The sequence below is a fragment of the Saccopteryx bilineata genome, chromosome 7, assembly GCF_036850765.1.
Source record: "Saccopteryx bilineata isolate mSacBil1 chromosome 7, mSacBil1_pri_phased_curated, whole genome shotgun sequence".
Lineage (NCBI taxonomy): Eukaryota > Metazoa > Chordata > Mammalia > Chiroptera > Emballonuridae > Saccopteryx > Saccopteryx bilineata.
The window spans coordinates 87,928,285-87,944,590 of NC_089496.1; the positions used below are offsets into that span (position 1 = coordinate 87,928,285).

The following is a 16,306-nucleotide window of genomic DNA, read 5'->3' on the forward strand; positions in this document are numbered from 1 at the left end:
CTTCAAGGAACATATGAGAAAGCAATCAATGAAAAGCGCCACAAGGAAGAATTGATGCTTCTCATCTCTCTCCATTCCTGTCTGTCTGTCCCTCTCTCTGACTCTCTCCATCTCTGTCACAATAAAAAAAAATGGAAAAAAAGAGCTTTAAAAACAAACAAACAAAAAACCCAAAAAATATATGTTGAAATCTTAACCCCTCCCCCCATACCTTAGAATGTGACCTTATTTGGAAATAGGGTTATTGCCAATGTAATTTGTTAAGATGAAGTCATACTAGAGTAGGGTGGGCTCTCTATCCAATATGACCAGTGTCCTTATAAGAAGAGAAAAGGCACAGACACACAGGGAGTGCACCATGGAAGCACAGAGGTAGAGATTGAAGTGATGTGTCTACAAGCTAAGGAATACTTGGGATTGTTGACAATCCTAGAAACTTAAAAAAAAAAAGTCTTGGAACACATTGTTCCAATGAGCCCCCAAGGAGGCACCAATCCTCCTGACACCTTAAGTTTGGACTTCTGCCTCCTGAACTGTGAGAGAATACATTTCTGTTTTAAGCTTCCTAGTTTATGGTACTTTGTTATAGCATCCTTAAGAAACGAATACATCCATAGAAGTGGCACCCAATACCAGAAGGTGTGGATTAGGATATCAAAATTTAGCATAGGGGCCTTGGTAGCTCCTGCTACCTCAATAATGCATTGTGCAGACCCAATTACTTGGAAATCAGATAATCCTGTATGGGTAGACCAATGGCCCCTTCTCAGGAGAAACTTAGGGCAGCTGCTCAATTGGTACAAGAGCAGCTACAGCTTGGGCACATTGAACCATCTAATAGCCCATGGAATACACTTCCATATTTTGATCTTGTTGCCTCCTGGATTATCAAGGGGCATAGGCGACCCTTACAGCTTATAGGTTTTGAGCCTTAAAATTATTGTTGTTCCTTTTTTTAAAGGATCAACAACAATGGCTCTGGGAAACTTCCACTAAATGGCAAATCACTCTTGCAAATCAATGGATAACTTTATACTGAAACTGTCAACTTAAAATCAGCTCAAAGACTAGAATTATATGCCATTATCATGGCTTTTCAGCATTTGCCATATTCCTCCTTTAATCTATATACAGACAGCAAATATTTACTTATGGTGTTTCCACTATAAAGACTGCTGTATTAGGGACAAATGCTGATGAACTATTTCAGCAGTTCTTCCTTCTTCAAAGACATGTATGTCAACATAGAGCTCCATGTTTTATAGGACATACTCGAGCTCACTCCATGCTCCCTGGAGCTTTAGCACAAGGGAATGCCCTTGTTGATCAAGCTACCCAAAAGAAAATTATTTGGAGCAACCATGACAGATCGAGCAATTCAGTCTCATACTATTCATCACCAGAACGCTGCAGCCCTGTATAAACAGTTTCAACTTTCTCAGGAAGCAGCACGGCAGATTAGTAAATCCTGTCTAAGGGGTCCTAAACTATATACAATCTGTCCCTTCATTTGGAGTTAACCCTCAAGGTCCCCTACCAGGACAACTTTGGCAAATGGATGTTACTCATATACCTTCATTTGGCAAACAGTCCTATGTCCACGTTACAGTGGATACATATTCTGGATTTATAGTAACCTCTGTCAGAATAGGAGAGGCTGCTCATTGTCTGTATGCATTGTTCTATTATTGGATTTCCTAAACTGGTTAAACCAGCAGTTCTCAACCTGTGGGTCACGTCCCCAGGCTTTAGGTGACCCCTGTGTTTTGGTCGTTTGACCCCTGCCGGGGTCACGACCCACAGGTTGAGAACCGCTGGGTTAAACTGACAATGCTCCTGCATATGTAGCAAAAGCATTTACTGTATTTTGTCAAACCTTCTGAATTATGTGTATTTCTTACAATCTTTAAAGTCAAGGTATTATTAAAGTGTACCCAGCAAATATTTTAAAGTCAATTTAAAAAAATTTAAAAGGGGGAGTCATATCCTGGAACTCCTATGAGTCTACCATATCATGCTTTTTACTTAAAAAATTTTAAATTTCTTTTGAATGCTCATGAACAGGAGACACCAAATCTTTTTCTTCTGCAAACTTCTACCCTCTTTTATTTGATCCAGCTAATAACACTGTTTTGTCTTTTTCCAAATAGCTCCAGATATATGGAAAAGGTTTATATAGGTGGATGGGGATCCTCAAACCCCTCAGCGAGATCTTCTGAGAATGGCTTTTAAGATACCAAGAGGCAGAAAAAGCCCAATAGAGATCAGGTGAACTACCAGCTTTTAGGATATGCCTTTAAAGGCTCCAATGCCCCAAAGGGGTCTCATAGGATATCATCTGGGTCCTGCTCAATAGTGGAAAGGAAGGTCATTGAGCTAAAGCCTGCCAGACTTACATGCCTCTGCTGTGAGGAAACAGGGACATTGGAAGGTAGGCTTCCCCCTTGCTCCTCTAAGGAAGGGTTCAGTCTCTTCCAGCCCTGCTCCAGCCACCTATGACCTAACCTTGCCCAGAATGCTGGGGTTTGCCACTGAAGGCTGAAGGTGCCCAGGGCTGTCGGCCCCATCTATGACACTGTGGACAAGCCTAGGGTATTTCTTCCAAGAAGCAGGTAAACTGATCTCATTTGCACAAGGGCCACTTAACTATGTCTTGCCTGAATAGTCAGATTTTTTATTCTTCCCTCAAAGATCTCTGTTGTGGGTGTTGATAGTCCTATTTTCTGCTGCTTTGTTTAATATATAGTGTTTCCTTTATTCCTCCTACCTCGATGCCCCACTCATATTTCAGGCTGGGACCTACTCCTAATTTAGAGCTCTCTTTCCCCCTTTTGCCAACTTCTATTATGAATCTACCTTTGCCACCCAGCTTAGTGTATTCCAAGGTTCTCTTTACCATGCCACAGTCACAGAGCTCCAGGGAAAAGCAACCTGATCTCATCTCTCCAGGCAGAGGAGAACAGAAGTTTCACCTCCACACATGCTGCAGATGGCTTTTCCAGTCTACCTGAATCATTACCAACTAGAAGCAGCGGTCATTGGGACTTGGACATGAGCTGCAAAGTATAGAATGTGACAACAATTCCAGTGCCATGCGGACTTTTCCTGGATGTGGACTTTCCCTGGACTCCTGCTCCTTGTGACAGCTCCTAACAGACTGAACTGGGGTTGGGTTGCATTTTCAGGGATTTGGCATGGTGTTGGGGCCAACTTGGACTTGATGAACATGTTAAGGACACTACTCTTTTATGGGTTCTTGCTGTATTGGTCAAGAGTTTGCTTAAAGGCTTTAATCACTGTAAAAAAAAAAAAAAAAAAGAAGACTGGATAAAGAAGATGTGGCACATATACACCATGGTATACTATTCAGCCATAAGAAATATGAATCAGATCATTTACAACAAAATGATGGGATCTTGATAACATTATATGGAGTGAAATAAGTAAATCAGAAAAAAACAAGAACTGCAGGATTCCATACATTGGTGGGACATAAAAACGAGACTAAGAGATATGGACAAGAGTGTGGTGGTTACAGGGGGGGGGGAGGGAAAGAAGGAGAGGGGGAGGGGAAGGGCACAAAGAAAACTATTCAATAGATAGAGGTGACGGAGGACAATCTGACTTTGGGTGATGGGTATGCAACATAATTGATTGATAAGATAACCTGGACATGTTTTCTTTGAATATATGTACCCTGATTTATTGATGTCATCCCATTAAAATTAATAAAAATTTATTTATATAAAAAAAGAAATGAATACATGTTATCTTTCTATATCAATCTTTCTTTCTCAGTCTTGGCACAATTCTTCCACTCTTAAGCATCCTTGAAAAACTAATCAAAATGGAACAGTAAACTAAAAAGGCATGGGTCAAACAGGACCATTGGGTTACTAATGACTTCCTGTCTAGGCTTTCTCCACAAAGAGAGAGAATTCTGAGTAGAGGACATATACTGTGAAAGAGGATCATAACCAAAGTTGTTTATAAACATTAAACAGCCAAGTATTACTATTTTTAAAGTTGATGTAGTCCTTTTTGGTTGTACAAAGAATTTGGCCCCTTCCATCTCCTATTATAAGACTTCTGAACTCTTTAAGTCATCTGTTTTAGAAAGGATTTTTCTATCCCCTGCTATCTGGTTTTAAAAAAACAAAACAAACAAATAAACAAACAAGAAACATGGAATATTCAGGATACACTGAGAAGTGTAACTTGATAGAGGTACTATTTCCTCTCTCATTGTCCCTTTCATCCAAATTCCCAGGGTAGGAAACATGGGATTGGCTCAACTGGGGTGAGTACCAACTTAATTTGTTTTGGGGGTAGGACAGAATGCTCCCCTGTGGTATAAAATCTACTGAAGGGCCCCCATTGGAGGTAAGGTAGCCCATAAAAGCAGTCAATATGAGCTGGGTAGACACCCCAAAAGTGTTCTATTTATGCTATTATTTATACTGATTTAATAAATATCCTTGTATATACATCCTAATAAACATTATCTGATTAATTCCTTAGGATAAATTTCTAAAGGTGAAGTTATTGGATCAAAATATATTCATATGAATAAAGTTTTAAATTCATGTTATCAAATTGCTTTCCAAAGATCGAATTAGTTCACATTTTTACCAGAGTATATAAAAGGACCATTTGATTAAATGAAACACATTTATCAATATTGGATCTCATTTTCTGTGACCTTTGCTAATTTGATAAATAATAGTGGTATCTCATTATTTTCATCTGTCTTTTATAGTCAGTAAAACTAAATTTTTCATCTGCTTTTATTATTATTTTATTTCTTCATTGTAGCAGAGCTTATTCATATGATTAGTTATTTTTAAGTAGGGCTTTTTTCTCATCCTAATGGTTTATAATAACTCTTTACATATTAAAGAAATTAATTTTTAACACATATATTGAAAATATTTCTATTAATATATTTTCAAAAATACTTGCTTATTGATTTTAGCCAGACAGGAAGAGAGAGAGAGAGAGAGACAGGAACATCGATCTGTTCCTGTCTGTGCCCTGACTGGGGATTGAGCAGGCAGGCAACGTCTGCGCTTTGGGCTGATGCTCCAGTCAATGGAGCTACCTGGCCAGGGCTCTATTAATATATATTTTTTTCAAATGATATATATTTTTAAGATTTTATTTATTCATTTCTTAGAGAGAGGAGAGAGAAAGAGAGAGAGAGAAAGAGAGAGAAGGGGGGAGGAGCAGAAAGCATCAACTCCCATCTATGCCTTGATCAGGCAAGCCTGGGGTTTTGAACCAGCGACCTTAGTGTTCCAGATTGATGCTTTTACCCACTGCGCCACCACAGGTCAGGCTCTATTAATATTTTTATTTTTTTTATAAAGTGGGGATTTTGGGGGGGGGGTTCTTGGTTAAATCTAAAAGGATTCTTTTTTTTTTTTTTTTTTTTTTTTTTACAGAGGCAGAGATAGACAGGGACAGAGAGAGATGAGAAGCATCAATCATTAGTTTTTCGCTCCACATTGCGACTTCTTAGTTGTTCATTGATTGCTTTCTCATATGTGCCTTGACCACGGGCCTATCACAGCAGACCAAGAAACCCCTTGCTCTAGCCAGTAACCTTGGGTCCAAGCTGGTGAGCTTTTTTTTTTGCTCAAGCCAGATGAGCCCGCGCTCAAGCTGGCGACTTCGGTGTCTCGAACCTGGGTCCTTCTGCATCCCAGTCTGATGCTCTATCCACTGCGCCACGACCTGGTCAGGCTCTAAAAGGATTCTTTAACCTAAATATTGTTATCAGATCACTTTTATAATAGATTTAAAAATACTTTAGCCTGACCAGGTGGTGGCGCAGTGGATAGAGCATCGGACTGGGATGCAGATGACCCAGATTTGAGACCCTGAGGTCGCCAGCTTGAGCACGGGCTCATCTGGCTTGAGCAAAAAGCTCACCAGCTTGGACCCAAGGTCGCTGGCTCAAGCAAGGGGTTACTCGGTCTGCTGAAGGCCTGCTGTCAAGGCACGTATAAGAAAGCAATCAATGAACAACTAAGGCAGGCGTCGGGAACCTTTTTGGCTCAGAGAGCCATGAATGCCACATATTTTAAAGTGTAATTCCGTGAGAGCCATACAACGACCCGTCTAAGTTACGCATTATCCAATAATAATTTGATGTTGTCCTGGAGGACAGCTGTGATTGGCTCCAGCCACTCGCAACCATGAACATGAGTGGTAGGAAATGAGTGGATTGTAATACATGAGAATGTTTTATATATAATATATATTATATATATATTTATATATAATATATATAATATATTATATATAAAATATATATTTATATATAAATATATGTTATATATTATATATAAAATATATATATATATATTTTTTTTTACAGAGACAGAGAGTGAGTCAGAGAGAGGGATAAACAGGGATAGACAGAAACAGAGAGAGATGAGAAGCATCAATCATTAGTTTTTCATTGCACGTTGCAACACCTTGTTGCATTGATTGCTTTCTCATATGTGCCTTGCTGGAGCCAGCGACCGCACTCAAGCTGGCAACCTCGGGGTCTCGAACCTGGGTCCTCTGCATCCTAGTCTGACGCTCTATCCATTGTGCCACTGCCTGGTCAGGCAATGTTTTATATTTTTAACGTTATTATTATTTTTTATTAAAGATTTGTCTGCGAGCCAGATGCAGCCATCAAAAGAGCCACATCTGGCTCACGAGCCATAGGTTCCCAATCCCTGATAAGGTGTCGCAACAAAAAAAACTGATGATTGATGCTTCTCATCTCTCTCTGTTCCTGTCTGTCTGTCCCTAACTATCCTCTCTCTGACTCTCTCTCTGTCCCTGTAAATAATAATAATAATAAATAAAAATTAAAAAATAAAATACTTTAGAGAACAATAGATTAAATATTAACAATTGAATCTTGAATACTTAATGAGAATGAAGTGCCAAGCAAATTCAGTCATAGCAGCCTCTGTAATACTAAGTAGCTATCTAATTTCATCCTCTTACTCCCATAGGGTCAGCCTTTGTTTCTTCTTACCTGGACGTCTGCAAGTGGCCCTAAACTGTCTCTACCTCTGATCTCATCTAAGCCACCTTTCATCACAGCCCCCCCCTCAAAAAAATTCTTCTGATATACAAATTTTATGTCCTATATCTGCTTAATCCCCTTGGATGGTGTCCAACTGCCTGCATCATGAAAGTCAAGCTCCTTAGCACATGGCCCTTCCCCATCTGCATCCTACCTGATTGCTTCTCTGGCCTTCCTTCTATCTTCATGTCATACGTATTCCAGCCATAATGGGCTAATTATAACTCTTCAAATGTACCCTGTTGCTTCACAGTTACATTTGTAAAACCTTAAGTTATTCCTTCTATGTGGAACCTCCTTCTTCTCTATCACTACTAATAACTCTTTTTTAAAATAAATTTTTATTAATTTTAATGGGGTGACATCAATAAATCAGGGTACATATGTTCAAAGAAAACCTCTCCAGGTTATCTTGTCATTCAATTATGTTGCATACCCATCAACCAAAGTCAGATTGTCCTCCATCACTTTCTATCTGGTTTTCCTTGTGCTCCTCCACCTCTCCCTCTCTCTCCCTCTCTCCCCCCCATAACCACCACACTCTTGTCCATGTCTCTTAGTCTCAATTTTATGTCCCACCCATGTATGGAATCATACAGTTCTTGGTTTTTTTTGATTTACTTATTTCACTTCATATAATGTTATCAAGATCCATCCACTTTGTTGTTAATGATCTGATGTCATCATTTCTTATGGCTGAGTAGTATTCCATAGTGTATATGTACCACATCTTCTTTATCCAGTCATCTATTGAAGGGCTTTTTGGTTGTTTCCATGTCTTGGCCACTGTGAACAATGCTGCAATGAACATGGGGCTACATGTGTCTTTTTTTTTAAATTTATTTATTTATTCATTTTTTTAGAGAGGTGAGGGAGAGACAGAGAGAGAGAAGGGGGGAGGAGCTGGAAGCATCAACTCCCATATGTGTCCTGACCAGGCCAGCCCAGGGTTTTGAACCGGCGACCTCAGCATTTCCAGGTCGACGCTTTATCCACTGCACCACCACAGGTCAGGCGGGGCTACATGTGTCTTTACGTATCAATGTCTCTAAGTTTTGGGGGTATATACCCAGTAGAGGGATTGCTGGGTCATATGGTAGCTCCATTTTCAGTTTTTTGAGGAACAACCATACTTTCTTCCATAATGGTTGTATACTTTACATTCCCACCAACAGTGAATGAGGGTTCCTTTTTCTCCACAGCCTTTCCAACACTTGCTATTACCTATCTTGTTGATAATAGCTAATCTAACAGGTGTGAGGTGGTATCTCATTGTAGTTTTGATTTGCATTTCTCTGATAACTAATAAAGATGAGCATCTTTTCATATATCTGTTGGCCATTCGTATTTCTTCCTGGGAGAAGTGTCTGTTCATGTCCTCTCCCTTTTTTTTTTTTTTTTTTTTTTCTGAAGCTGGAAACGAGGAGAGACAGTCAGACAGACTCCCGCATGCGCCCGACTGGGATCCACCTGGCATGCCCACCAGGGGCAATGCTCTGCCCACCAGGGGGCGATGCTCTGCCCCTCCGGGGTGTCGCTCTGCCGCGACCAGAGCCACTCTAGTGCCTGGGGCAGAGGCCAAGGAGCCATCCCCAGCGCCTGGGTCATCTTTGCTCCAATGGAGCCTTGGCTGCGGGAGGGGAAGAGAGGGACAGAGAGGAAGGGGGGGGGATGGAGAAGCAAATGGGCGCTTCTCCCATGTGCCCTGGCCAGGAATCGAATCCGGGTCCCCCGCACGCCAGGCCGACGCTCTACCGCTGAGCCAACCGGCCAGGGCCCCTCTCCCCATTTTTTTATTTGATTGTTTGTTGTTGAGTTTTATGAGTTCTCTGTATATTTTGGATATTAGGCCCTTATCTGAACGGTTGTTTGAAAATATCATTTCCCATTTAGTTGGCTGTTTATTTTGTTGTCAGTTTCTCTTGCTGAGCAAAAACTTCTTAGTCTGATGTAGTCCCATTCATTTATCTTTGCCTTCACTTCTCTTGCCTTTGGACTCAAATTCATAAAATGCTCTTTAAAACCAAGGTCCATGAGTTTAGTACTTATGTTTTCTTCTATATACTTTATTGTTTCAGGTCTTATATTTAGGTCTTTGATTCATTTTGAATTAATTTTAGTACAAGGGGACAAACTGTAGTCAAGTTTCATTCTTTTACATGTGGCTTTCCAGTTTTTCCAGCACCATTTGTTTAAGAGGCTTTCTTTTCTCCATTGTGTGTTGTTGTCCCCTTTATCAAAAATTATTTGACCATATATATGGGGTTTTATTTCTGGACTTTCTATTCTGTTGCATTGGTCTGAGTGACTATTTTTCTGCCAGTACCATGCTGTTTTGATTGTCGTGGCCCTATAATATAATTTGAAGTCAGGTATTGTAATGCCCCCAGCTTCATTCTTTTCCTTAGGATTGCTTTGGCTATTCGGCGTTTTTTATACTTCCATATAAATCTGATAATTTTTTGTTCCATTTCTTTAAAAAATGTCATTGGAATTTTGATGGGAATTGCATTAAATTTGTATATTGCTTTGGGTAATATGGTCATTTTGATTATATTTATTCTTCCTATTCAAGAACAAGGAATATTTTTCCATTTCATTGTATCTTTTTCGATTTCCCTTAACAATGCTTTGTAGTTTTCGTTATATAGGTCCTTTACAGTCTTTGTTATGTTTATTCCTAGGTATTTTTTTGTTGTTGCAATTGTGAAGGGGATTATTTTTTGAGTTTGTTTTCTAATGTTTCGTTCTTGGCATATAGAAAGGCTATGGACTTTTGTATATTAATTTTGTATCCTATGACCTTACTGTATTGGTTTATTGTTTCTAGTAATCTTTTTGTGGAATCTTTGGGGTTTTCAAAGTATAGGATCATATCATCTGCAAAAAGTGAAACCTTTACTTCTTCTTTTCTGATATGGATGCCTTTTATTTCTTTATCTTGTCTGATTACTCAGGCTAGAACTTCTAGCACCACATTAAATAAGAGTGGAGATAGTGGACAACCCTGTCTTGTTCCTGATTTAAGGGGGAAAGTCCTCAGTTTTATGCCATTTAATATGATGTTAGCTGATGGTTTATCATATAAGGCCTTTATCATGTTGAGATATTTTCCTTCTATACCCATTTTGTTGAGTGTCTTAAACATAAAGTTGTGCTGTATTTTATCGAATGCCTTTTCTGCATCTATTGATAAGATCATGTGATTTTATTCTTTGTTTTGTTGATATGGTGTGTTATGTTAACCATTTTACATATGTTGAACCATCCTTGAGATTCTGGGATGAATCCCACTTGATCATGATGTATTATTATTATTATTTTTTTTAATTTTTAAAGATTTTATTTATTCATTATAGACAGGAGAGAGAGAGAGAGAGAGAGAGAGAGAGAGAGAGAGAAGGAGGGAGGAGCAGGAAGCATCAACTCCCATATGTGCCTTGACCAGGCAAGCCCAGGGTTTTGAACTGGCAACCTCAGCATTTCCAGGTTGACGCTTTATCCACTGCACCACCACAGGTCAGGCCATGATGTATTATTTTTAAAATATGTTGTTGTATTCGATTTGCTAGTATTTTGTTTAGTATTTTAACATCTGTATTCATTAGAGATATTAGTCTGTAGTTTTCTTTTTTTGTGCTGTCCTTGCCAGGTTTCAGTATGAGGGTTATGTTGACCTCATAAAATGTGTTTGGAAGTATTGCTTCTTCTTCAATTTTTTGGAAGACTTTGAGTAGAATAGGAACCAAGTCTTCTTTGAATGTTTGATAGAATTCACTAGTGTAGCCATCTGGGCCTGGACTTTTATTTTTGGGGAGGTTTTTAATAGTTTTTTTCTATTTCCTCCCTGCTAATTGGTCTGTTGGCTTTCTGCTTCTTCATGACTCGGTCTAGGAAGGTTGTATTGTTCTAGGAATTTATCCATTTCTTCTAGATTGTTGAATTTGGTGGCATATAGTTTTTCATAGTATTCTACAATAATTCTTAGTATATCTATGATGTCTGTGGTGATTTCTCCTCTTTCATTTTGGATTTTGTTTATATGAGTCCTTTCTCTTTTTTCCTTGGTGAGTCTTACCAAGGGTTTGTCAATTTTGTTGATCTTTTCAAAGAACCAGCTCCTTGTTTTATTAATTTTTCCTATAGTTTTTCTGTTCTCTATTTCATTTATTTCTGCTCTGATTTTTATTATTTCCTTTCTTCAGCTGGTTTTGGGTTGTCTTTGTTCTTCTTTTTCTAGTTCCTTAAGGTGTGAAGTTAAGAGGTTCACTTGGGCTCTCTCTTGTTTGTTCATATAGACCTGAAGTGATATGAACTTCCCTCTTATTACTGCTTTAGCTGCATCCCAGAGATTCTGATATGTTGTATTGTTATTTTCATTTGTCTGTATATATCTTTTGATCTCTGAGCTTATTTCTTCTTTGACCCACTCATTTTTTTAAAGTATGTTGTTTAGTTTCCACATTTTTGTGGGTTTTTTTTTACCTCTTTTTTGCAGTTGAATTCTAGTTTCAAGGCTTTATGATCAGAAAATATGCTTGGTACAATTTCAATTTTTCTGAATTTGCTGATGTTATTTTTGTGGACCAATATATGGTCAATTCTTGAGAATATTCCATGTACACTAGAGAAAAATTTAAACTCTGTCACTTTGGGATGAAATGTCCTATAGATGTCTATCATATCCAATTGCTCTAGTGTTTCATTTAAGGCCAATATATCTTTATTGATTTTCTGTTTGGATGAACGATCTAGAGCCGTCAGCAATGTATTGAGGTCTCCAAGTATGACATTTTTGTCAGTTTTTGTTTTTAGGTCAATCAGTGGTTGTCATATATTTTGGTGCTCCTTGGTTTGGTGTATATATATTAAGAATTGTTATGTCTTCTTGATTCAGTGTCCCCTTAATCATTATGAAATGACCATTTTTGTCCCTGATTACTTTTGCTGTCTTGTAGTCAGCATTATTAGATATGAGTATTGCTACACCTGCTTTTTTTTGGATGTTATTTGCTTGGAGTATTGTTTTCCAGCCTTTCACTTTGAATTTGTTTTTATTCTTTTTTTTTGAATTAACTTTATTTTCCCTACCATGTTTTTATTCTTGTTGCTTAGATGTGTTTCTTGTAGGCAGCATACAGTTGGATTTTCTTTTTTAATCCATTCTGCTACTCTGTGTCTTTTTATTGGTGAGTTTAATCCATTTACATTTAGTGTAATTATTGACACTTGAGGGTTCCCTATTGCCATTTTATAAATTGCTTTCTGTTAGTTTTGTATCTTGTTTGATTCTTCTCTTTTGTTTTTCTATCATTTGTTACTACTGATAATTCTTATTTGTTCTTTTTCGTTTTCAACCATGTCTTTGTATATTCTAAGAAGCCTTCTGCCTCTCTCTCCTGTTCCTATAGGTATACACCTCTCTGCTTTCACAGGGCTCCATGTGTTTCTCTCTTTCAGCACTTTTGAGTGTTTAGTAGTCTGTCTTCTCTATGACCATGACTCAGGGTTTTACACAGGGCTTGACACACCAGAGGCCATTAAGTTTTTGCCAATTAAATATATAGAAAAATAAACATTTCCATATTTTCTCAGGAAAAACTACAACAAAGCCAATATGCCATATTCAAGTTTTAAATAGGAATTAAACAGTATCACAGAGGACATTAATAATAATTTAAAGAGTAGTATCACTTAAAGTGTTCAATATTTGCTTTTCTACCCTGTGCTATAATTTTCACATTTTTAGGTATAAAATAATAATATCAAGCAAACATCTTCTGAAGATAAAATAGGGTAGAAAGAAGATGTAATAATTTGGTTGTAGATGCTTCAGTATATTAGTTGCTAGTGTAAAACTCCAGGAGACCTAAGAACATCATATTTTCAAATATATATAATAATAAAAGTTATTAAATATTATAATAGAATTCATTTTTAGAGGAATATTGCAAATGCAGTTCATTTTTACATGGAACCCTTGATTTGAGGATACAGATAGGAAACTCCAGAACTAAGATTTGAAAAAGATAATAGAAGCTTAAGAAACTTATATAAACTTTAAAGTTCCTAAGAGACTAGATCTTAATTGTTCTCACAATAAAGTTATACACCTTCGACCCTGGCTGGGTAGTTCATTTTTAGAGTGTGTCCCAAATGTGCAGAAGTTGCATGTTTGATCCCTAGCCAGGGCACACACAAGAATCAACCAATGATGGCATGAATGAGTGGAACAAAGACTTTATTTTCTCTCTCTCTGTCTGTCTCTCTTGCTTCCTCTCTCTCCAAAAATCAATTAAAAAAGTTATACATCTTACATATATATAATTTTTATTTGTTAATTATACCTCCATAAAATTGGAAGAAAAAAGAAAGACAGAAGGGCCTAAAAATTGTTTGAGTAGGAGTCAAAACTGCCCAAGATCATCTCACAATAAAGAATCCCAAATAAAGCTCCAAGCTAGAAAATTCCAAGTGGGTAACAAAGTTACTTGGTCAAAATATGCAGGTGACAATCCCTAAATCTAGATTAATAAATAATCTAGATAATGAGTTAATCTAATAAATTCTTTTTCTCCAGTTTAGTTTCAGTGTAGATCTGGTCAGAGGGGTTCTGAAGCAAGAGAAATAAGAACAAAATGAAGAATACAGGCAGGCCATTGTGTCCAGGAAGCCCCGAGGAAAGGTGGCTGCTCAAGTGGAAGATGTGGCCATGTGGGAGTAAGTCAGGGGCCCTTTGAGGACCCCTGCACTGTGCCTGAGGTGACCCTTGCTTTCTACTGGGACAGAAGGGACAGCAACTCAGAGATTTGTGAGCAGGAGGCTTGGGAGCCCTACTGGCGTCACCACCCTAGTTTTAGGGTAATAGGAATTTGGCTGTCTATTGAAATCTCATCCTTCTTTGAAGTTCAAATTCTATCTTCTTCAGAAAACCTTCCCCAAATCGACCTATGTGATTTATAATCAGTTTGTAGCAATTTAACACCTTATTAAATTGAATCCGTATATTATCACCTTACTAGGTTATAAATGTCTTTTGGGCAGAAATCATGTTTTGGGTTTTAAAAATGTCCACAATGCTTAGGGGAGGGTTGAGAATGTAATAGGTGTTCAACAAGTAAGGTTCTGATGGTAAAGCTGAAAGGAAGAAACCATCAGGCTCCTGAAAGTTTCCAAAGCTTCTTTCTAACTTAGAGGAAGAATACCAGAGACAGTTGGGTCCTGTTCCCACATTCTCAAATCAGAGTGCTGAGGTTCATCTAATATATGGTATATTTTTCTCTGAAGAGAGCTATCCTAAATGCAAATTTAGTTTCACAGCCCTCCAAAGGACAACAGGGAAAGCACAGTCCCTTGTAAATCCCCTTGGGGACCAGGCTCTCCTGTCTGCATCCGCGTCTGTGTGTGAGTGTGCATGGTGGGGGAGGTTGTGGTGGGGTGGGAGGGCATTGGCAAGAGGGAGGAGAGAGACTCCACGCAGTGATTATGTGGAAGGGATTTGCTATGTCTCTTTTCCTCCCCCACCCCTCTTTCTTTGTCCTTTTTCTCCGTGTTCCTCTCTTTGTCCCCTTTTCCTCGTCCCTTCTTCTGCATTTGTCTGAGAGGATCCTGGAGTGTTCTTTTGATCGACTCAATCTTTCTCTGGCACTTGAGTCCTGATTGGCTGAAGGACTTAGAGGGGAAAAAAACTTTAATTAAGTAGATAATCTCTTCTTTGGAAGTTTGGCAGCTCCATTTCACCTCCCCTTAGCTCTGTTTGGGATCGCTTACACACCAAGGAAGTTGGGGTTCGAGAAGAATTCCATCCCACTACCACGAAGAGAATACTTCCCCATCTCACCTCTCTGTCTCCCAAGATTTTAGAATTTTCTATCTCTGTTACTCCAGAGGATTATGTTACTTATGGAGCCTTCTGTGTGCATCATTCTTTTCACCTGTGTCCTCCAACTCAGCCATACCTGGTAAGTAATCTGGACCTTGGAATTAGGTAAATGCCTGAAATATATGGGAGAGAGGTCATTTTCATTTCTAGGAACGTAGGATGCTTTGGGATCTCTCCTAGGAAAAAGTGTTCAAGGCAGTAGGGCTCTTCCAAATTTATGGCTGATTTCAGTAAATCTTTAGGCCCTGACTAATAAAAGAATTAAAATATGGGGCTCCTATTTTTCCAAATTGCTATATCATAAATATTCTAAGTGGTTTTGAGGAAAGACAGTAGCCTTTTCTATCAAATCCTGATTTTGGCATTGCAGAGAAGAGGAAGGTGGTTCAAAGCAGGTTCTACTGTGTGTGGAATCTGATCTTTGAGGTGAAGACAAAAATTCAGTGGGATCTTATTTTGCACTGTCTGACTTTAATGTTTTCAGAATATTCTAAGTAACAGCTTATAATATCACTTCTTAGAGGTTAAAAATTAACGTGAGTTACTGGGTTAACAAACATTTGAAATAAAATATTTTAGAAATTTAAACTTTCCTACAAAACTGTTTAATTTATTCAGTTTACAAATATTTCTAAATTGCTCAGAAGGTAAAATAATGTGTGTGAAAGTGCTTTGTAAACTATAAACAATTGCACAAATGATAGATGGTATAATCATCATTCGCACTGAGCTCTGGGAAACCATCTAAAATATCTTTACATAGAGAAGTTAATAAGCAAGTATTCAATAATATACAGGCGCAAGACCTGGGAAAGGCATGTTGCTCGGGTGTTTGGAGTTTCTCCTCAATTAAGATGTAAGCTCAGTCTCTCTCATTATTAGTTCTCATTTTGACCATCTATTTAACCAAGATACGAATCCAATTGCTCCATAAACTGTTGAGGAAGCAAGAATAGGAATTTCTTTGCTGAAATCAGCATCCTGTGCTAATTGACAGTGTATTCTTATCATAAACGAGTATAGCCATCTTTATTAGAGAGTTGATATAAACTGCCAAATTAATACAATGATTTGCCAGTTAATGGCATAATTTGCAAAATTTCTGATTATAAATCAAACCACCAAATAACTGGTTAATTTTTAATTGGTGTTTTAATTAAATACTTCATGTTAAAAAGAAAACCTCTCTTCTCTCTCCCTCATGAGAACAAAAAGACAAAAGGGACAGGAGACTATTTCAGAGCGTTTCCACTGATGTTCATGGTATTCTTCAGCTGATTCAGTATCAGCAAAAGAGAAACACGAGATTCCTTCCCCCAGTCACCAGGGCA

The 16,306-nt window shown here is 38.1% G+C and overlaps 1 protein-coding gene across 1 annotated transcript in view; it reads left to right on the top strand.

Annotated features, from left to right (window-relative positions):
• Positions 1-14,986: 14,986 nt before the first annotated feature.
• WNT8B (Wnt family member 8B) overlaps positions 14,987-16,306 on the top strand; it is a 28,797-nt gene continuing 27,477 nt past the window's right edge. The window contains exon 1 of the mRNA XM_066239898.1: positions 14,987-15,054. Within this exon, the coding sequence (XP_066095995.1) occupies positions 14,987-15,054 (68 nt within the window). The remainder of the gene's footprint in view (positions 15,055-16,306) is intronic.